This window comes from Gorilla gorilla, chromosome 13, assembly GCF_029281585.2.
Source record: "Gorilla gorilla gorilla isolate KB3781 chromosome 13, NHGRI_mGorGor1-v2.1_pri, whole genome shotgun sequence".
Classification (NCBI taxonomy): domain Eukaryota; kingdom Metazoa; phylum Chordata; class Mammalia; order Primates; family Hominidae; genus Gorilla; species Gorilla gorilla.
In genome coordinates, this window is record NC_073237.2 from 93089233 (window position 1) to 93112127 (window position 22895).

General features: G+C 43.3%; 1 protein-coding gene across 3 annotated transcripts; it reads right to left on the reverse strand.

The window, feature by feature from the left end:
* Positions 1-3859: 3859 nt before the first annotated feature.
* On the reverse strand, positions 3860-19571 carry PRXL2C (peroxiredoxin like 2C). 3 transcript variants are annotated; one of them, XM_031014645.3, is made up of 6 exons: positions 19310-19571; positions 18970-19038; positions 15916-15969; positions 15647-15752; positions 10135-10266; positions 3860-6152 (listed from the first exon to the last, which is right to left on the reverse strand). In XM_031014645.3, exons 1-6 carry the CDS (start codon positions 19499-19501, stop codon positions 6025-6027), a joined length of 681 nt encoding a protein of 226 aa, XP_030870505.1. In that variant the 5' UTR covers positions 19502-19571; the 3' UTR covers positions 3860-6024. The 3 variants fall into 3 exon arrangements, with proteins under 3 accessions (XP_030870505.1, XP_055205986.1, XP_030870506.1); XM_055350011.2 differs by lacking the exon at positions 18970-19038 and having other exon boundaries at positions 19310-19562; XM_031014646.3 differs by lacking the exon at positions 10135-10266 and having other exon boundaries at positions 19310-19558.
* Between the last annotated feature and the right edge of the window lie 3324 nt (positions 19572-22895).

Below are 22895 nucleotides of genomic sequence, written 5' to 3' on the forward strand. Positions count from 1 at the left end.
TATTTTATATGTGATATTTATTACATACTTATATTCTTACAATGAAGTAAGCTAGAGAAAAGAAAATGCTATTATGAAAATCACAAGGAAGAGAAAATATATTTTCTATTCATTAAGTGGAAGCGGAGCATCATAAAGTTCTTCATTTTCTTTTTTTTTCCTTGTGACAGTTTTGCTCTGTCACCCAGGCTGGAGTGCAATGGCCTGATCTCAGCTTACTGCAACCCCTGCCTCCCTGGTTCAAGCCATTCTCTTGCCTCAGCCTCCCAAGCAGCTGGGATTACAGCTGTGTGCCACCAAACCCAGCTAATTTTTGTATTCTTAGTAGAGACAGGGTTTTGCCATGTTGGCCAGGCTGGTCTCAAACTCCTGGCCTCAAGTGATCTGCCTGCCTCAGGCTTCCAAAGTGCTGGGATTACAGGCGTGAGCTACCATGCCCCATTGAGATTTTTTTTTCTTTGATTCATGTGTTATTTAGAAGTATGTTTTTAATCTCCAAGTATTTGGGGATTTTTCCAGTTATTGCTTTTGAGTATAATTCCGTTGTGGTCTGGGAGCAGGCATGCTATGAGTTCTATTATTTTACATTTGTTAAGGTGTGTTTTAGGGTACAGAATGCAGTCTATCTTGGTGCATGTTGCATATGAGCTTGAGAAGAATGTGTGCTATTCTGCTATTGGATGAAGTAATCTGGAAATGTCAATTATATCCAGTTTAGTGATGGTGCTGTTGAGTTCAACTATGTGCTTACTGATTTTCTGCCTGCTGGACCTATCCATTTCTGATAGAGGGGTGTTGAAATCTCCACCTATAACAGTGGATTCATCTATTTCTCTTTGCAGTTCTATCAGGTTTTACTTTGTTGTCAGGAACATACACATCGAGAATTACTCTGTCTTCAGGAGGAACTGACTCCTGACCCCTTCATCCTTATGTAATAGCTCCCTTCATCCCTGATAACTTTCCTTGCTCTGAACTTAGCTTTGTCTGAGAGCACTATAACTATTCCCACTTTCTTTTTATTGGTGTTAGCACATTAAATCTTTCTCCATTCATATACTTTTTTTTTTTGAGACAGAGTTTCGCTCTTATTGGCTAGGCTGGAGTGCAATGGCGCGATCTCGGCTCACTGCAACCTCCACCTCCCGGGTTCAAGCGATTCTCCGGCCTCAGCCTCCTGAGTAGCTGGGGTTACAGGCACCCGCCACCATGCCCAGCTAATTTTTTGTATTTGTAGTAGAAACAGGGTTTCACCATGAGCCACCGTGCCTGGCAATAACAAAATATTTCTAATTCCCTCGTCTTGTGTCTTGTATCTTTGCTGTTATTCACTTATATGTAAGTGTCATTCACTTATATATAAGCATATGTAAGCATATCTATATATAAATATATATACATACATAAGCACACATAAACACGCATACATTGTTCGTATTATTATTTTGAACTGTTATCTGTAAGATCAACTAAGAATAGGAAAAATAAGGCCAAGGCGTGGTAGCTTACCCCTGTAATCCCAGCATTTTGGGAGGCAGAGGTGGGCAGATCACCTGAGGTCAGGAGTTCGAGACCAGCCTGGCAAACATGGTGAAACCCTGTCTCTACTAAAAATACAAAAATTAGCCAGTTTTGGTGGCAGTCACCTGTAATACCAGCTACTCGGGAGGTTGAAGCAGGGGAATCGCCTGAATCTGGGAGAAGGAGGTTGCAGTGAGCCAAGATCGCGCCATTGTACTCCAGCCTGGGTGACAAGAGGAAAACTCTGTCCCAAAAAAAAAAGAAAAAGAAAAGTATTTTACCTTCACTTACTTATTCTCCAATGCCCTTCCTTTTTTTAATGTAGATCTGAGTTTCTAATCTGTATCACTTTTCTTCTTTCTGAGAAACTTCTTTTAAATTTCTTGCATTACAGGTCTACTGGCAACAATGTCCCTCATTTTTTGTCTGAAGAATGTCTTTAGTTATCCTTCACTTTAGAAGGATAATTTTTTTCCTTCTATTGGAAAGTTATTGAAGGATAATTTTGCAGAGTACTGAATTCTAGATTGGTGACTTTCCTCTTAACAGTTTAAATATTTCACTCCACTCTCTTCTTGCTTGCATGGTTTCTGAGGGGAAGTTGGATGTAATTCTTATTTTTGCTCTTCTATAGGTAAGGTGGTTTATTTCCCTCTGCCTTCTTTCAAATTTTTTTTTTTTTTTTTTTTTTTTGATACAGAGTCTCACGCTGTCACTCAGGCTGGAGTGCAGTGGTGCAATCTTGGCTCCTTGCAACCTCTGCCTCCGGGTTCAAGTGATTCTCGTGTCTCACCCTCAAGTAGCGGGGATTACAGGAACACACCACCGTGCCCAACTAAGTTTTGTATTTTTGATAGAGATGGGGTTTCACCATGTTGGCCAAGCTGGTCTTGAACTCCTGACCTCAGGTGATCTGTTCGCCTCAGCCTCCCAAAGTGCTGGAATTACAGGCATGTGCCACCACACCCAGCTAATTTTTGTATTTTTCGTAGAAATGTGGTTTTACCATGTTGGCCAGGCAGGGCTCGAACTCCTGACCTCAAGTGATCTGCCTGCCTTGGCCTTCCAAAGTGCCGGGATTACAGGTGTGAGCCACTGTGCCCAGCCAAGATTTTTTATCTTTGATTTTCTGAAGTTTGACTACAATATGCCTAGGTGTCTTTTTTTTTGGCATTTACTATGCTTGCTGTTTTCTGAATTTCTTGAATCTACAGTCTGATGTTTGACATTAACTTGGGGAAATTTTCAGTCTTTATTGCTTCTAATATTTCTTCTGTTAGTTTCTTTCTTATGATTTCCCATGATTCATGTTATGTCTTTTGTAGTTGTCTCTCAATTCTTGGATTTTGTTTTGTATTTTTTGCCTTTGCTTTTTAGTTTCTAGTGTCATATCCTCAAGCTCAGAGATTATTTCCTCAGCCACATCCAGTCTACTAATAATCCCATCAAAGGCATTCTTCATTTCTATTCCAATGTTGTTAACTTCTAGCATTTCTTTTGATTCTTAGAATTTCCATCTCTCTGCTTACATTACTCATTTGTTCTTGGATGTTGTGTTTCTCCTTTAAAGTCTTGAGCACATTAATCATAGTTTAAAAAAAATTGGTCTGATTAATTCCAACATTCTTGCAATATCTGAATCTGGTTCTAATGCTCGTTCTGTCTTTTCAAATTGTTTTTTGTCTTTTCATATGCCTTATAATTCCTTCTTGGTAGTGGACACAATGTGCTGAGAAAGGAAAAAAAAAAGGTCTTCATTCTCATCTTCACCTGGAGTAGGCTAAAGAGCAGGAGGAGGAGGAGGAGGAGGAGGAGGGGTTGGTTTTACTGTCTCAGGTGAGGCAGAGGCGGAAGAGGTGACGGGGAGCCAGGCACACTTGGTATAACTGTCTCCCAGGCTGGAGTGCAGTGGCACCATCTCGGCTCCCTGCAAGCTCCGCCTCCCGGGTTCACGGGTTCACGCCATTCTCCTGCCTCAGCCTCCGGAGCAGCTGGGATTACAGGCGACCGCCACCACGTCCCGCTAATTTTTTGTATTTTTAGTAGAGACAGGGGTTTCACCTCATTAGCCAGGATGGTCTCCATCTCCTGACCTCGTGATCCGCCAGCCTCGGCCTCCCAAAGTGCTGGGATTACAGGCGTGAGCCACCGTACCCGGCCCACACTTGGTATAACTTCAATTGAAAAAAATATATACATATAACTGGACCCGTGTAGTTTGAACCTATGTTGTTCAAGGGTCAACTGTATATAATTTTTGTGTAAGCATGTGATTCAGCAGTATGAAGTCCAAAATCAGCAAAGGTCACCTTTAGTATATAAAAAAAGCACAAAATAGTTTAAATGAGAAATTTCATTTTTATTGAATAAAAACATAATACAAACATGAAGATATATTCAAATATTTGAATACTTTTTTTTGTAACTTTATATGCTTCATATAAAAGTACTGAGTTCAAAGCAGTATTGTACTTGCTAATCATTACCAAAATTCTGATTTTGCTATACTTTTCATCAGGATTTCTGGGACACTTCCCAACTAAACATAGTAAGATTCTAGAAAAATAGGCCAGGCGCGGTGGCTCACGCCTATAATCCCAGCACTTTCGGAGGCTGAGGCAGGCGGATCACCTGAGGTCGGGAGTTCGAGACCAGCCTGACCGACATGGAGAAACTCCATCTTTACTAAAAAATAGAAACTTAGCCAGGCATGGTGGCGCATGCCTGTAATCTCAGCTACTCAGGAGGCTGAGGCAGGAGAATCGCTTGAACCCGGGAGGTGGAGGTTGCAGTGAGCCGAGATCGTGCCATTGCACTCCATCCTGTGCAACAAGAGTGAAACTCCGTCTCAAAAAAAAAAAAAAAAAAAAAGATTCTAGAAAAATAAAAGATGAGAAGTCTCCCAAATAAGAGCAGTTTGGGGGTGAGAAATAGCAGTTCTCTAGGAATACATAACTAAACCATAGTGTACATTTAAGTTACCAAGTTTTAAAAAATTTTAACAATTCTTGGCTGGGAATGGTGGCTAACGCCTGCAATTCTAGTACTTTGGGAGGCTGAGGCAGATGGATCACCTGAGGTATGGAGTTTGAGACCAGCCTGGCCAACATGGTGGAACCCCGTCTCTACTAAAAGTAGCCAGGTATGGTGGCGGGTGCCTGTAATCCCAGCTACTTGGGAGGCTGAGGCGGAATTGCTTGAACCAAGGAGGCGGAAGTTGCAGTGAGCTGAGATTGAGCCATTGCACTCCAGCCTGGGCGACAGAGCAAGACTCCATCTCAAAAAAAAAAAAAAAAAAGCCAGGCACGGTGGCTCACACCTGTAATCCCAGCACATTGGGAGGCCGAGGTGGGCGGATCATGAGGTCAGAGGTCAAGACCATCCTGGCTGTTATAACACAGTGAAACCCCGTCTCTAATAAAAATACAAAAAATTAGCCGGGTGTGGTGGTGGGTGCCTGTAGTCCCAGCTACTCGGGAGGCTGAGGCAGGAGAATGGCGTGAACCCGGGAGGCGGAACTTGCAGTGAGCCGAGATGATGCCACTGCACTCCAGCCTGGGCAACAGAGTGAGACTCCGTCTCAAAAAAAAAAAAAATTCTTATAGTTCCCTTTCAAAAAGCACACTGACCATATTTTTAAATACGTATCTTAAATATCTAAAACAATTTTTTTCTCCATAGCTCCCCCAACCCCCCAAAATCCTAGTGAAACGGATAGCAAGTATGTAGTTTGAGAAGGTGCTGTGGACACTGGCTATATGTGAAATGTTCAGATTGCCACACTTCCTCTGAGTAAAGCAATTACGATGGAAAAGTGGACTACAGCTTATATAATTTTGCTCTTTTGTGAAGGTTGTTATGTGGCATAAAATCGTCCTATAATGTTTAAAGACCTTTTCCTGGCCCTACAATATTAATCATGCTCATTATATAACAGTTGGGAAATACAGAAAAGTACAGAAAAGAAAATAATAATACTAATCTTAACACAGAGATACCTACTGGCAACATTTTGGTGTTTATTTCCTGTCTTTTTCCAAAGCATACAAAAATACAAATATATACATATAAAAATGCAGTTACATTGTTGACAGATTTGATATTTTGCCTTCTTCACTGAATATAATGGTCTTGTGTTGCTCTCCTGTCCCCTTATATATTGTCAGAATTTATATTGCCAAAAAACTCTTTCATTGACTGAATATACCATAATGTAAAATAATTTAGAGTATTTATGATTTTATAGCTTTTAAAGTTATATTTTGTATATTCATTTTTTTTGTATAAAATGTTAAAAGTTATAAAATGGAAGTATATAACACATTTTGACAACTGATGCTTCCCAGCATGCAATTCAACTGGTTCAAGCCCCCTTTATGCTTCCCTAACTCCTCAAAGGCTGGGAAGGGACAGCAGGTTAGACACTGCACGAGGATATTACACCCAGGCATTGAAGGTCACATTCCAGAAGGTCCAGCTGAAAGTGACTGAGTGCATTTTAAGTCACACATGGATAACCGAAGGTCTGTTTGTAAAGTTCACATGCTGAACTCCTACAAGCTGTAAAACAGAGTTGATAGGTTTGTGATCCAACCTATTCCTATCGCGGTGTATAAAATGGATGTTGTTACCTAGAAGAGAATAATAAAAGGCTGAGGCATAGTATTATTCATCAGATTTACTGCTTATTAAAATCAAGGAAGCTTTTCAACCTTTAATTAGTCCAAAGGGAAAAATTAATTACCTGGAGTGCATTATATTCTCTATATAATGCCATAATAATTTTTAATCATGGTAATAAAGTATGACAAGGATTATGGTTAAATAAGAGCCATACTTGATGTTTTATGAGATCCAAGGGGAAAGATTTTTAAATTATAACCTTCTGTTAGGTTTTATTAAATATAATTAAATAAAATGTCCTGTCAGATGGGCAGAATACGGAACTCACATAGATATCAAGCTGGAAAATCACATCTGTTTCTTAAATCTAATAATAGAATAAATATAATAAGGAAATAAATCACTCACTTCAAAAAATCCACTCCCAAATACTGATTTAACAGGCTATCTGTATTATAACCATAGCCCAAAAGAGGCTCTAAAATAAGGCCTTAAAAGACAATCAGTTACAATACACTTAGATGTTCACAATCCTTACATCTGTTCAAATACAGATTTTATAATTTATAATCATAAATTTACAATCTAGTTTCTGTTTGATTCTTGAACTCAAGACCAGAATTTTAACTTAAACCATTAGATTAAGTATATGAGGCATGTTTTCATTTTTTTTTTTTTTTTTGAGACGGGGGCTCGCTTTGTCACCAGGCTGGAGTGCAGTGGCATGATCTCGGCTCACTGCAACCTCCGCCTTCTGGGTTCAAGCGATTCTCTTGCCTCAGCCTCCCGAGTAGCTGGGACTACAGGCTTGCACCACCACGCCCAGCTAATTTTTGTATTTTGAGTAGAGACGGGGTTTCACCAGATGACCAGGATGGTCTTGATCTCCTGATCTTGTGATCCGCCCACCTCGGCCTCCCAAAGTGCTGGGATTACAGGTGTAAGCCACTGCGCCCGGCCATGAGGCATGTTTTCTAAGCACAGCTGGTCTTCTGCATCCATGCGTTCCGCATCCTCATTCAACAAACCACGGATTGAAAATATTCAGGAAAAAAAGGATAGCTGCATATCTGCTGAATATGTACAGACATTTTTTTTTCCTGGTCATTATTCCCTAAATAGTACAGTACAACAACTATTTACATTGCATTTGGTATTATAAGTAAACTAGAGATGATTTAAAGTGCAGGGGAGGACGTGCATAGGTTAGATCCAAATACTACAGCATTTTATGTGAGACACTTGAGCATCTCAGATTCTGGGATCCACTGCAGGTCCAGGAACCAATCCGCCATGGATGCTGAGGGATGACTGAATGGTCCCAAGTTGGCACACAAATGATGCTCTCCATGTGCTCTTTCTTCTTTACTTATTTATTTTTTGGGGCAGTGTCTTGGTCTCTCGCCCAGGCTGTAGTGCAGTGGTGTGATTTTGGCTCACTGCCAACCTCCACTTCCCAGGTTCAAGCGATTATCCTGCCTCAGCCTCCCTAGTAGCTGGAACTACAGGTGCATGCCACCATACCCGGATAATTTTTTGTATTTTTAGTAGAGATGGGGTTTCACTGTGTTAGTCAGGATTGTCTCGATCTCCCGACCTCGTGATCTGCCCGCCTTGGGCTCCCAAAGTGTTGGGATTACAGGTGTGAGCCACCGTGCCCAGCCCATGTACTCTTTATTCTTACACAACAGAAGATGTGGACAAATGATTCAGAGACATGGAGATAAGGGACTCAAAAACATCCCCTTTTGGGTCTGAGGATGGAAATAAGTTGTTCAGAAATATGGCTAATGTCATTCTGGGCTAATGCACAGGATTCATTCTCATTAATCAGGGCTTCTTTTTATAACGAATCTGTTATAAATTCATGAGAGGGAGGCAAAGGGAGATTTTGGTTACAGTGTTCCAGCTGCAAAAAGCTCAAAAATCATATTACTCAGTCAAAACCCTCCTTCTAAAAAATATGGTATTGGCTGGGTGTGGTGGCTCACACCTGTAATCCCAGCACTTTGGGAGGCAGAGGTGGGCAGATCAGGAGGTCAAGTAATTGAGACCATTCTGGCCAACCTGGTGAAACCTCGCCTCTCTACTAAAAATATGAAAATTAGCTGGGTGTGGTGGCAGGCGCCTGTAGTCCCAGCTACTAGGGAGACTGAGGCAGGAAAATCGCTTGATCCCGGGAGGCGGAGGTTGTAGTGAGCCGAGATTACACCACTGCACTCCAGCCTGGTGACAGAGCAAGGCTCCATCTCAAAAAAAAAAAAAAAAAAGGTATTTATGAAAGTAAATATTACTCATATAACTCTTATAAGCTATGCTCATTAAGCAGACAGTTTTAAAGAGGAAGAAAAAACAAAAAGATAATCTTACAACATAGTGATTTAGGCTTTTGGGCCCTGTCTGATAAGGGTGTTTGTCCTTTGTTGCAATGCTGGAACACAGTAGAGATCTAATCAGTTACAATACACTTAGATGTCCACAATCCTTACATCTGTTCAAATACATCTGTTCAAACACTTAGCAGAGACGAGCCAAAGCAATCTCAGGTGGTCCACACCCATCAATAAAGTTGTTAACAGTGTGTGGCTTATAGTCGGACCTCAATCCCATTCTTTTTTATTTTTTGAGAGGGAGTTTCCTTCTTGTCACCCAGGCTGGAGTGCAGTGGCACGATCTGGGCTCACTGCAACCTCCGCCTCCCAGGTTCAAGTGATTCTCCTGCCTTAGCCTCCCAAGTAGGTGGGATTACAAGCATGCACCACCACGCCCGGCTAATTTTTTGTACTTTTAGTAGAGACGGGGTTTCACCAAGTTGGCCAGGCTGGTCTGGAACTCCTGGCCTCAAGTGATCCACCAGTCTCAGCCTCCCAAAATGCTGGGATTATAGGTGTGAGCCACCATGCCCGGCCTCAATCCCAATCTTATGGGATGAGCTGTCCCTAGCACTGACTAACTTGCTGACACTGAGTAAGTCTCCTAGTTTTGTTAGGTATAAATAACTACATGGATTCTTTTTTTTTTTTTTTTGAGACAGAGTCTCACTCTCTCACCCAGGCTGGAGTGCAGCGGTGCGATCTTGGCGCACTGCAAGCTCCGCCTCCCAGGTTCACGCCAGTCTCCTGCCTCAGCCTCCCGAGTAGCTGGGACTACAGGCACCCGCCACCACGTCCGGCTAATTTTTTTTGTATTTTTAGTAGAGACGGGGTTTCACCGTGTTAGCCAGGATGGTCTCGATCTCCTGACCTCGTGATCCGCCCGCCTTGGCCTCCCAAAGTGCTGGGATTACAGGCGTAAGCCACCGTGCCCAGCTGGATTCTTTTCTTGAAAAAAAAAGGCACGTGACGATTTTCCCCTATTCGGAAATGTTCATCTCCACTGAACATTCCTAAATAGTGGAGTGTGTGACAGCCATATACAGATCGCCAGCCCACAGGTGACTGTGGGAAATCATCTAGGCATGGGATGATGGGCACGCTCATCAAATACATAAACATCAAAATATACAGAAGCCTTTGAAAACAAAAGATGCCCCCCTACAAAAGCACAGCATCCTGACTGTAATGCCAAGATGTCCATTTGTACAGGGTGTCTGCTTTATGAAGAAAATGGTGGCCTCTGGGTGGGGCGCGGTGGCTCATGCCTGTAATCCCAGCACTTTGGGAGGCTGAGGTGGGTGGATCACGAGGTCAGGAGATCGAGACCATCCTGGCTAACATGGTGAAACCCCGTCTCTACTAAAAATACAAAAAATTAGCCGGGCATCGTGGTGGGCACCTGTAGTCCCAGCTACTCGGGAGGCTGAGGCAGGAGAATGGCGTGAACCCGGGAGGCGGAGCTTGCAGTGAGCCGAGATTGCACCACTGCACTCCAGCCTGGGCGACAGAGCGAGACTCCCTCTCGAAAAAAAAAAAAGGAAAAGAAAAGAAAATGGCCTCTGAACTTGTAAAAAGCACAAGACGTTTACTGCTGAACCTGGGCTTTGATGCTTACCTGGACCTAAAATGAGGGTTCCACCTTGCTGAGCTGGGTCTCCTTGAAAATCAAAGAGAGGGCCAGTCACTGCCCGCCACAGGCTCTGAAGGCTTCCTGAGAGTAGATTTGATTTTACGTGGGGGCTCTGTCCTGAAATGTCGAAAACTGTCTTTAGATATCATTTTATATTCAATTTGATATTAAGAAGATAATGTATTTCTAGAAAACATTCTCTTTCTTCCTTGAAAGAATGGTTTCTCAATCTTTTACCATCAACGTTTTGGCTCAGATCATTCTTTGTCCTGTGCGATATACGGTGTTTTGCAACATCCTTGCCTTCTATACCCACTAAATACCAGTGGCACTGTTTACCAAGTTGTAAAAACCAAAAATGTCTTCAGACAATGCCAAATGTCTCCCAAGGGAGAGAGGAGTAAATGTCCCAGTTAAGAACTACTGCTTTAAAGGAAACGTGATGACGGACCCACATCATTTTCTGCCACAGAAAAATGTCAACTATAGACTTCTCAAATTAGCAGTGCTTTCCATTTTAATTCCCCATTTATACTCTGTTTAGTCTCACTTATTAATAGGCAGCTACAGTCCTTTTCAAGAGACATTGTGACACAGACTGCTACGTGTTGGTCAAAACCTGTTTCCTCTTTCTGGGCCCACAGCTAAAGTATATTTTCCAGTCTTAGTTGCAGTTAGGCAAGGCATGTGACTATGTTATAAACAATGAATGAAATGATCTGTGCTGCTTCCAGGCCAAGCTCCTCCCACAAGTGATTCTCATGTTCCTTCTACCTTCTTGGAAGGCTTGGGTTGAAGGTGGCAAAGCACAAGATGGAGGGTGCCTGGATCCTGGAACTGCTGCTCAAGAGGAAAGGCATCCAAATAGAAAAACCGTTCTTGAAAAAAAAATTTTTTTTTGAGATGGAGTTTCACTCTCGTTGCCCAGGCTGGAGTGCAATGGCACGATCTCGGCTCACTGCAACCTCCGCCATCTGGATTCAAGCGATTCTCCTACCTCAGCCTCCCAAGTGGCTGGGATTACAGGCATGTGCCACCACGCCCGGCTAGTTTTCTATTTTTAGTACAGATGGGGTTTCTCCATGTTGGTCAGGCTGGTCTCAAACTCCTGACCTCAGGTGATCTGCCCGCCTCGGCCTCCCAAAGTGCTGGGATTACAAGCATAAGCCACCGCAGCCGGTCCCGTTCTTGAAATTTAAGATAAAAAGAAATAACCTGCTACCATGTCATGCTACTGAGACATGGGGGCTTAGCTGTGACAACAGCCACTGCAGCTACCTCTTCACTTCTCCTTGGCTGTCAGTTTTCTATTTCTGTTATCACAGTGGCTAATACTTAATTTCCACTTCATTGGAGCAAAGAGACTCAGTCTCTTTATTCTCCTTGTAATTAATTTTTCTCCTATCCTTGCCATTTATGTCTTACTTTTAACTTTTTATTTTAATGACTATGCAGCCTTTGGCCTGCCTAATTTCTGAATATTTCCAAACACCTATTATTTCTCTTCATCTCTTCAACTCTTTGATTTCTTTCATGTTTACATTATAATGAGCATTTATCTTACCAAGAAACAAATACAGGCTCACTAGCATAGAGACTTGAGTAAAAGATTAAGTTTTACTTTGTTTTTTAAGAGACAGGGTCATGCTCTGTTGCTCAGGCTGGAGTGCAGTGGCACAATCATAGCTCACTGCAGCCTCAAACTCCTGGGCTCAAGCGATCCTCCCGTCAGCTTCCTAAGTAGCTGCGACCACTGGTTCATGCCACCAATCCTGGCTAATTTAAAATTTTTTGTTGTTGTTGAGATGGGGTCTCACTTTGTTGCCCAGGCCGGTCTCAAATTCCTGGCCTCAAGTGATCCTCCCACCTCCGCCTCCCAAAGTGCTGGGATTACAAGTGTGAGCCACCATGCCTGGCCTTGAATTTTACTATCTTATAGGATTCTATATGTGAAATAAATGCTCAGAAATCCAAACTCTCTCCTTATTTTTTAAAATTCAAAAGAAAATTTTGAGACAGGGAGTCAATCCGTCACCCAGGCTGGAGTGCAGTGGCACGATCACTGCTCATTGCAGCCTCAACCTCCCAGGCTCCAATCGATTCTCCCGCCTCAGCCTCCCGCATAGCAGGGAGTACAGGCATGGACCATGCCCAGCTAATTTTTGTATTTTTTTGTAGAGACAGGGTCTGGCCATGTTGCCCAGGCTGGTCTCGAACTCCTACACTCAAGAATTCCTCCCACCTTGGCCTCCCAAAGTGCTAGGAATGCAGGTGTGAGCCACCACACCCAGCCCAAACTCTCTTCTTATGTCCAAAGAAGGGGTCAATTAATATTTCAGAAATTTTAGAAATTCAACTTGAGATTCCATAGCCTAGAACTAAGTAATCTTTGTTGTCAAGCACAATCTAGTTTTGCCAGTTTGAATTTACTTGTGTCAAATTCCTCTTTTTCAGTCTTCTACAAACCCAGTACTCCCTTGTATGTAATGGCTTCATTTTCTTATTCTTCATCTTTATAAAATAGGCACCATTAATTTTAAATTATAATTGTATAATATATTTTTAGTGCCTTAGTTTTCAAGTAAGACTATTCTGAGACTGATTTTGAGATTTATGCTTTATGTTTTTTTTAGGGAGAAACCTCAAAAAAATTATTTTATGAGAACCTAATATTTTGTTTGGCAATGCAGTCCTTCAACACAGGTTGAAGTAGTGAAGATTTGAATATACCCTCTCTTATAATTACAAGCATATATTCAACTTAGTATTCATCTATTTAGTTTGCAATTCCATATCTTTATTGTGACAATGAATAGTGAGGTGTTACTAAAGTGAAACTCACAGTTTACATCTAAAGTGCTAAATTTTTTTTTTTGAGACAGAGTTTCGCTCTTGTTGCCCAGGCTAGAGTGCAATGGCACAATCTTGGCTCACCACAACCTCTGCCTTCTGGGGTCAAGCAATTCTCCTGCCTCACTCTCCCGAGTAGCTGGGATTACAGATGTGCACCACCACACCGGGCTAATTTCATATTTTTAGTAGAGACGGGGTTTCTCCATGTTGGTCAGGCTGGTCATGAACTCCTGACTTCAGGTGATCCACCCGCCTTGGCCTCCCAAAGTGCTGGGATTACAGGCGTGAGCCACTGCGCCCAGCCCTAAAGTGCTAAATAATTAAACAGACCTTACACATGTTGAGACTCTGTTACAGCACATGAAAACTGTGTACCAAAAAGTTAGGTTCACAATCTGTACTGCAAAAGTTAGGTTCACAATCTGTACTGCTATGATTTCCTATACTAAAGAGAGAGAAACAAGCAGACTCTATGTTTATGCCAGCTCATCATTAGTTCTGATCAAGTTTAGGTCTTTTTCTTTAAAAACATCTATAAAGGAGCCGGGTGCGGTGGCTCATGCCTGTAACCCCAGCACTTTGGGAGGCCGAGGTGGGTGGATCACCTGAGGTCGGGAGTTCGAGACCAGCCTGACCAACATGGAGAAACCCTGTCTCTACTAAAAATACAAAATCAGCAGGGCATGGTGGTGCATGCCTGTAATCCCAGCTACCCAGGAGGCTGAGGCAGGAGAATCACTTGAACCCAGGAGGTGGAGGTTGCAGTGAGCCGAGATCACACCATCACACTCTAGCCTGGACAACAAGAGTGAAACTCTGTTTCAAAACAAAAAACAAAAAAAAACCCCATCAATAAAGGGATCAGCAACTCTGCCTCACAAACAGCTCCCAGACCCATCCTCTCCTCTCTATCCCCTCTTCAAGCCTTGTCATTTTTTTCTAGCTTATGTCTGCCCTACAACCCTGTCACAAATATCACTGGCTCTGGTTTGGCCAGCTCCAATCCCTGCTCCACATGGGTTATATGATTGTCTCACTTCTCTGCTTCAAACACTTGTATAATTCCCCAGCTGCTTCATAATAAATCCAAACTCCTTGGCACATTACCCCAGGCTCAACATGAACTGGCTGTAACTTATCCCTTGGCTCACACCAATTCCCCTAACTGGGTCTTACACTCTGGCCAGAGGTAGGGACCTGTATTTTTCTGAAGGAGTCATGTTTTCTCATGCCTTTGTGCTTTTGCACATGCTACTTTCTATCTAGAGCACCCTTCCCCACCCTCATTTCACCCAGCTAACTCCTTTCAGAGTGAGCTGAGACTTCATCTCCTCTGAGAAGCCCTCCCAGATCCTACTCCACTTAAATTGCTGACAAAGGTATTTCTAGTCAGGAATGCCTCCCTCCATCACTGGCCCTTAGATGGTATTGTAATTAGCTGTTTGTGCCTGTCTCCCAGAGTAGATGATGAGTCTGCATGGTGGGGACTATGTATTTTATCACTGTCCTCCTGGGAGCATCCAACACAGTGGGTATCAAACAAGAGGTCGATAATATTTATTCAAAATTATTGATTTTTGTTTGAATTGAGTTCTCTTATCTGGCATTTCACAAACACACATAAGCAGTACAACTCAAGTTTTCTAAGCTCTATTAATTACAAGGAACTGTGGCAAGGGCAGAGAACACAGATAATGTAAAGATGAATAAACATGAAATTCTTCAACTAACTATACTCTCTGGTCCCCTTAAGTGCAATAATAGAGTATATAATAAAGTGCAGGGTGCTGTGAAAGCAAAAGGGAAGCAATGACTTCTGCTTGAAGAGTGATTCAGAGCCCCTTTCAGTTGGGTGATTTCAAACGATAAGTGGGATTTCCTCAATTAAAGGAGATGGGGTATTAAAGCCATGGTACTGAGGTATAAAATTATGTGAACTTAATACTACTTTCTGTTTAATTACAAAAGTAAAATATACTTGTAAAAAATACAAAAGCCAATTTTCTCACTCCCCTCCTTGAGGTAAACACTACCATATCTTTTAAAAACTATTTCATCATGTGCGCACGCGTGCACACACGATCTTTATGAAAATCCTTTTTGTTTTCACAAAAATGGAACCACATTGAAAACACTTCTGCAACTTATTTCCATCGAATAGTGCTTTGCTAATAGCCTTCCATGTCATTACACCCAGAAAATGAATCTTCTGGAGCCTGGTGTATCTGGACCACTTATTAGAATAATAAAAAGCAGCCTGAGGCTGGGTGCAGTGGCTCATGCCTATAATCCCAGCACTTTGGGAGGCCGAGACAGGTCAGGAGTTAGAGACCAGCCTGGCAAACATGGGGAAACCCTGTCTCTACTAAAAATATAAAAAATCAGCTGGGCATAGTGGCAGGCACCTGTAATCCTAGCTACTTAGGAGGCTGAAGCAGGAGAATCATTCGAACCCGGGAGGTGGAGGTTGCAGTGAGCCGAGATCACACCACTGCACTCCTGCCCCAGCAACAGAGTGAGACTCCATCTCAAAAAAAAAAAAAAAAAGCCTGATTTATGAATTGACCATGTTTCCCTATGCATATATACACAAATATGAACATACATCACCAGTGTTTTCTATTTGAGACATGTTATGTCTTACCTGAGGAAGCAATTTCTTCACCTCTTTTCATTCCCAATCTTTTATAAATTTCTCTCTCAGGATCGACATAGATTTCATGGGAATATCCAGTCAGTTTGCAAAAAGGCTGAAAAGAGAGAATGGTTGGAATTTTTACAAGAACAAATGAGAGAAAAGTAATGATACTCTAACTTCAGCCAATTTAGCCTACATTTAGTGGTTTAAATAATGTAATTTTTATGTCTGAAACAGATTTTATTCATTAGTCTCCCAATGTACTAGATATTTACCTCAATATGATGGTAGGATGACTGTCCAATCACTATAAGGGTGACATTTGCTTCCTTAGGAGAAAAAAAAGGACATGTATATATCATTAGAAATTATGCATGTTTTATACAACATCCCTTAACCCAACTCTTATGTTTCATTCTAATGCCACCTATAGGCTTCTAGAGGAATGGAATAAACAGCAAAACTGTGTGAGTTAATGCAAAGATATGTATAGTAAAATATTAATTCAGATGCTTCTTTTGCTAAGTAGGAATTTCCAGACTTACACATAAGACCTAAAACTATAAAACTACTAGAAGAAAACTACAAAACTGCTACATGACATGGGTGTAAACAATGATTTGTAGAATATGACCTCAAAAATACAGGCAACAAAAGCAAAAATAGACAAATGGGACTATATCAAACTAAAAAGCTTCCGCACAGCCAAGGAAACAATCAACAGAGAAGAGACAACTCACAGATTGAGAGAAAATATCTGCAAACTATGCATCTGATAAGGGGCAAATATCCAAAGTGTAAAAGAAATTCAAACAACTTTGCAAGAAAACAACATAGCCTGATTAAAAAATGGACAAAGGGCTGACCATGGTGGCTTACGCCTGTAATCCCAGCACTTTGGGAGGCCAAGTCAGGTGGATCACCTGAGGTCAGGAGATCAAGACCAGCCTGACCAACATGGTGAAACCCCATCTCCACTAAAAATACAAAAATTAGCTGGGTGTGGTGGCATGTGCCTGTAATCCCAGCTACTCTGGAGGCTGAGGCAGGAGAATCACTTGAACCTAGGAGGCGAAGGTTGTAGTCAGCCAAGATTGTGCCACTGCTCTCCAGCCTGGGGGGCAGAATAAGACTCTGCCTCAAAAAAAAAAAAAAAAAAAGAAAGAAATGGCCAAGAGATATATGAAAAGATGCTCAAAATCACTACTCATCAGTGAAATACAAATTAAAACTACAATGATATAACCTCACACTTGTTAAACGGCTATCAGTAAGATGCAAGATAAGTGTTGGTGAGGATGTGGAGAAAAAGGAACTTTTGTACACTGTTGTTAGGAATGTAAATTAGTACAGCCATTATGGAAAACAGTCTGGAAGTTATTAAAATTAAAAATAGAACTATAATATGATCCAGCAATCCCACTACTGGGCATTTATTCAAAGGAAATGAAATCAGTATGTTGAAGAGATATCTGCACTCCCATGTTTTATTACAGCATGATTCACAATACCAAGATATAGAAGCAACCTCAGTGTTCAACAATGGATAAATATAAAGAAAATGCGGTATCGGCCGGGCGCGGTGGCTCACGCCTGTAATCCCAGCACTTTGGGAGGCCAAGGCGGGCAGATCACGAGGTCAGGAGATCGAGACCATACTGGCTAACACGGTGAAACCCGTCTCTACTAAAAATACAAAAAATTAGCCGGGCGTGGTGGCGGGCGCCTGTAGTCCCAGCTACTCAGGAGGCTGAGGCAGGAGAATGGCGTGAACCCGGGAGGCGGAGCTTGCAGTGAGCTGAGATCGCGCCACTGCACTCCAGCCTGGGCGATAGAGTGAGGCTCCATCTCAAAAAAAAAAAAAAAAAAAAGAAAATACGGTATCACATTTGGTCATAAAAAAGAAAGACATTTTTCTGTTATTTGCGACAACACTAGATGCACCTGGAGGACATCGTGTAAGTGAAATAAGCCAGGCACAGGAAGAAAAACACCGCATGATCTCACTTACCTATGGAAACGAAAAAAGTAGAGTGTAATGATGGTTACCAGAGACTGGTTACTCAGGGATAAGGAAAAGGGAGATGATCGAAGGGTACAAAGTTTCAGTTAAACAACAGGAATAACTTTTAGAGATCTGCTGCACACCATGGTGACTACAGTTAACAATGTATACTTCAAAATTGCTAAAAGACTAGTTTTTACACGTTGTCATCACAAAAAACTAAAATCACTATCTGACATGATGGATGTATTATCTCGATTTAATCATTCCACAATGTAAATGCCTATGAAAATATTACACTGTATCCCATAAACACATACAATTATATATGTCAATTTTTAAAAAGAGAATAAAAGGATACGCAGAGGAACAGTCAAAACATTGTTTTCAAAATGATATAGTAAATAATTCTCTATATTCTCCCCAAAGACATTCTTTTTTAAAAACTCTGTAGCACAGTTTTTTTTTTTTTTCTTTTTGAGACAGAGTCTTACTCTGTCGCCCAGGCTGGAGTGCAGTGGTGCAATTTCGGCTCACTGCAACCTCCGCCTCCCGGGTTCACGCCATTCTCCTGCCTCAGCCTCCCGAGTAGCTGGGCCTACAGGCGCCCGCCACCAAGCCCGGGTAATTTTTGGTATTTTTAGTAGAGTCAGGGTTTCACCGTGTTAGCCAGGATGGTCTCGATCTCCTGACCTCGTGATCCGCCCGCCTCGGCCTCCCAAAGTGCTGGGATTACAGGCGTGAGCCACCGCGCCCGGCCGCACAGTTATTTAATCAATGTTATTTTTTCACATCCTGATTGATAAGGTCTGCTGAAAAAACATCTGTTTTATAAAGGCTGCTCAATGCCTTTCCTCAAAAAGCTCACTTGGGCACAAACCTATCTGTGCCTCAAGAAAAACAAGTATGTGGTTGTCCTAGGGACATGGAACTTGCAGCCTATTAAAATAAACATTTGCACCTTTACGATATATTAGTATTTTCCCATAATGAGCAGCTATTTGGAGTGTAACAAAAAATAAAGGGAAGAAAATAACCATTTCCAGCATTTGTTTTAGGGCATTATCAGTCAACATTTGAGAACAGGCACTAGGTTACCAGGCAACACCACAATTGTTAGTACGTTTACCACCAGGCAGCACCCAATGAGTTAGGGCAGAAATAGATCTCTGACGTCTCACTCCTTTTGGAGGGGCGAGGGTGGAGAGAGCTGCGGGGAGGGGCAATCCAGGCTGCAAGTTCCGCGCTGGAGCCGCGTCCTCCCCCGCCCCACTCGCAAGGTCGGCAGAAGCGGGCACTGGGCCGCCCACGCTGGAAAACTCACTTGTAAGAAACTCTTGGGGATTTTGGCCAGATCCTCTACGTATTCCTTGCAGATGTAACACAGGAAATGCTGAAAGCCAAGACGGCAGAAAGGGCAAGTTAGTAAAGCAGCACCCTCGGGCCCCGAAGGATCCCTGTACTTCGCCGTGCGTGACGCGAGCAAAGGCGACGCCCGCGGGGCCGGGACCGGCGGCTCGGGCGCCCGGCGCGTGGGAAGCGGCCGCGACTGGGCAGGCTGCCTTCCCGTTTCCGTCCTAAGAAGCAGGAGGCGCGGCTCGCATCCCGGCAGCCTGCCCGGGACGCTGGGCCGCGCTTCCCTTCCAGCCCCGCCGCCCGCTCACCCGCACGAACACCACCACGGCGCGGCGCTCCCGGAACAGCGCGCCGAACGGTACCCGCTGCCCGCGGGCGTCCAGCACCGGCAGCTCGGCCACGGCGGCCGCCAGGGGCTGCCCGCTGTCGGGGCCGCTCGGGGCCGGGACCAGGGCGGCGGCGCCGCTAACCTGCCGCGTGACCGGGGCGGGCGCGGCCATGACGCGGGGCGGCCGAGGGCCTGGGTCCGCTCTGCCAGCGCGGACCGGGGCGGGGCGCGCAGAGGCTGGGCGCGGTGGGAGGGGAGGGGCGGGGCGGGGGGGGGGCGGGGCGTGCAGAGGTGGGGCCTGGCAAGTCACGGTTTCCGCGGCGCGGCGCGGGCCTGGGAGCTGTCAGAGTGAACCCCACGGGCGGTTCTGACTCCGCTCTCAGGGTAGGGGACAGAGAGAGAAAGTAAGGTCCGTCCACGGCGAGCAAGCATTATTGAGGAAGAAAGCCGCCCGCGCCCTCCATGGCCACCTGAGCGGATGTTCTCACCTATTCGAGAACTAATGGGTGTATGTGTAAAAGGTGGGCTAGGGCCGGGCCCACGTTTTGTAAACACACCGGCCGGGCCTGTAATCCTAGCGACTTGGGAGGCCGAGGCGGGAAGATCACTTGAGGCCAGGAGTTCGAGACCAGCCTGGGTAGGTAACAGAGGGCAACGCCATCTCCGTTTTTTAAAAAAATAAATAATAAAAATAAAGAAATAAAAGGTGAGCTGGGTGGGATGAGGATGATGAAGTTAGATGACTTAGCAGCTGTTTTGTAGAAATCCCACACTTCCAATTCAGTTTCTCCTGGGGTGGGTAGGCAGACATAGGGAAATCTGGGGATCTCAGCCTTTGTGAGACCAAACTGGCCCTGGATTTAGAGGTTCATCTTTCTCTGGGGTTTCTCATGGGTGCTAACCGTGTGTCCAAGATTTCCAGAGTGGGACCAGATAACATTCAGGCTCTTTGTCTTCATAAGTTTACTCACTCTTGTGTATGGATTTGGGGTTCAGAAAGTACATCCTTTATCTATGGCCTTTGTTGAGCTGAAGAATATTTCTGGGGCGGAGTGCTAGGCAGGTCTATGTGACTGATGTGACTCTGCCACAAAGTGCAGGAAAGGGGGATGCTGCATCCTCTGGCTTTCACCTGTGTGAAGATTTTATACTTTATTGAGCACACATTAAGTGCTCTGTTTGAGAAGCTCTGCAGCGTGTTTAGAAAATTTTAAGCATAGATCTGTTTCTAAGTCAAGATAGTTTCTTTCTGAGACAGGGTGTCGCTCTGTCGCCCAGGCTGGAGTGCATTGGCACGATCATGGCTCACTGCAGCCTCCACCTCCTGAGCTCAAGCAGTCCTCCTGCCTCAGCCTTCCAAGTAGCTGTGATCACAGGCATGCACCACCATGCCTGGCAAATTTTTTTTTAGATTTGTTTTTGTAGAGACAAGGGTCTCCCTATGTTGCCCAGGCTGGTTTTGAACTCCTGGGCTCAAGCAATCCTCTTGCCTTGGTCTCCCAAAGTCCTGGGGTTACAGGCATGAGCCACTGGGCCTGGCCAGGAGCTTTATGAGTTTTTGGAAATAAATGCATGACCAAAGTGCAGGCTGATGAATAGCACTCACAACAGGCAGTTTGCCAGATGTCACCAAATTTATTGCAAGCAGTGTTTTGGTAAGCAGAAATTGATAAACAGATAAGAATGGTGGTATTTTGGCAGCTCTGATTAATTGCTGATATCAATGAATGAAAAATTTTCTTTGACATTACTGCTTTCAGTGTCATATTTCATGTGAAATAAATTACAGGTTAGACAATTTCATTTTGAAATACAAAGAGCCACATGACTTAGTTTTTGCAGAGTGATGAACTCAGACATCATCAAAAAATAGTTTTGTAGGAGGAATAGTAGCCATGCAGAAATGCAGAAATTAGAAGGTATTGTCTAGGGAGCATCAGTACATGACTGAATGAGACACTGAGAGATGAAGTGCCTGTGACAGTTATCAACTTGCTTCTCAGCTCCAAATTAACCCTTCACTATATACTCTGTGACAATGGACAGACTTTCTCTAAGCATCTAACCTTTGCAATGGGCAATATATTAAGCATTTTCAATAGACAGTGTTGGCAGGACATTGCAGGAGGAAGGGGATTTCAAATAGCCTCTTGAGGGTAGCGGGTGGGGCTCTGCCTCTGGCACTTTACCAGGATACACACTTCCTTGGCAACACTGCAACTATTGGCTGTTCTAGCAATAATCTAGCACCTCACTTGATGTGAAAACTGGAACTTGAAAGCACTCCTAACTCCACTAGCAGCCCAATTCCTCACCTGTGCCCCCAATTCCTCACCTGTTCCCATCGAGCCACTGCTCTCTGTAGAGCCGTTGGCTCACCTGTACCCATCACCATTGCCTCTGCTCTCATGCCACTGCTTGCTGATGACCTATGCCCTGCCTGCATTCTAGTGGGTTCCTTTCTGCCTTTCCCTTGACTGTATACCAGATCCAGCCTGGGCAAGCCATCAAACTTCTACACATAGCTATCCAGTAGGCTGAACTATACCTGCTCCAGTCAGATCTGAAACCCAGATTTGGGGAAGGGGTCCCTTTCAAGTTTGTCTTCTTTGAGTATTTGTCCTTAGCCATAGGTTCCTTATATTTTCTAGACACACTTTAATCAGAGTTGTTTTTTCAGAGATGGGGTCTCACTGTGTTTTCCAGGCTGGAGTCCAGTGGCTATTCACAGGTGCTGTGATTATAGCACACTACAGTCTCATACTCCTGGCCTCAAGCATTCCTTCTGCCTCAGCCTCCTGAGTAGCTGAGATTACAGGTGCATGTCACCTGATCAGAGTTTACTCATTCATTATATTAAACTTTCCCTGTTTAACCTACAGTGTGGTTTAAATCTCATTATTGGACCCAGACTAATACAGCACCTTTAGATACTATGATTAAGGAAAAGTAAATGTAAACTATTACTGTTTCCGTTCTGTTATTATTTAGGAATGACCTGCTAATATTTGGTGGTATAACTTCATATGTCCATGGTTTAAAATAAATCAAAGAACACACACTAAAAAATACAGAGACAGCACTACATGTGTGTAGAGTTGCCAATGTAACTACTGTGTTGCTCAAGAAAGCCTCCTCCAAAATATCTTCTGACGAGTCCAACTAGAGATTCAACTGCCAAGAATACAGCTCTGAGGGGATAATACAAACAGTGTGTACAGTTTTTCTTAATTTGTTAATTTTAAAAAATATTTCCCCCTTTTGTGGTAAAATATACATGACATAAAATTTCCCACTTTAACCATTTTTAAATGTGTAATTCATTAGCATTAAGTACATTCACACTGTTGTGCAGCCTGCTCCATCATCCATCTCCAGAACTTTTTCATCATCTCAAACTGTAACTCCATAACCATTAAACACTAACTGCCCATTCCCTGCTCTACCTAACGTCTGGCAACCACCATTCTACTTTTTATCTCTATGAGTTTGATAACTTTATTTATCTTGTGTAACTGGAATCATACAGTATTTGTCCATTTGTGATTAACTTACTTCACTTGGCA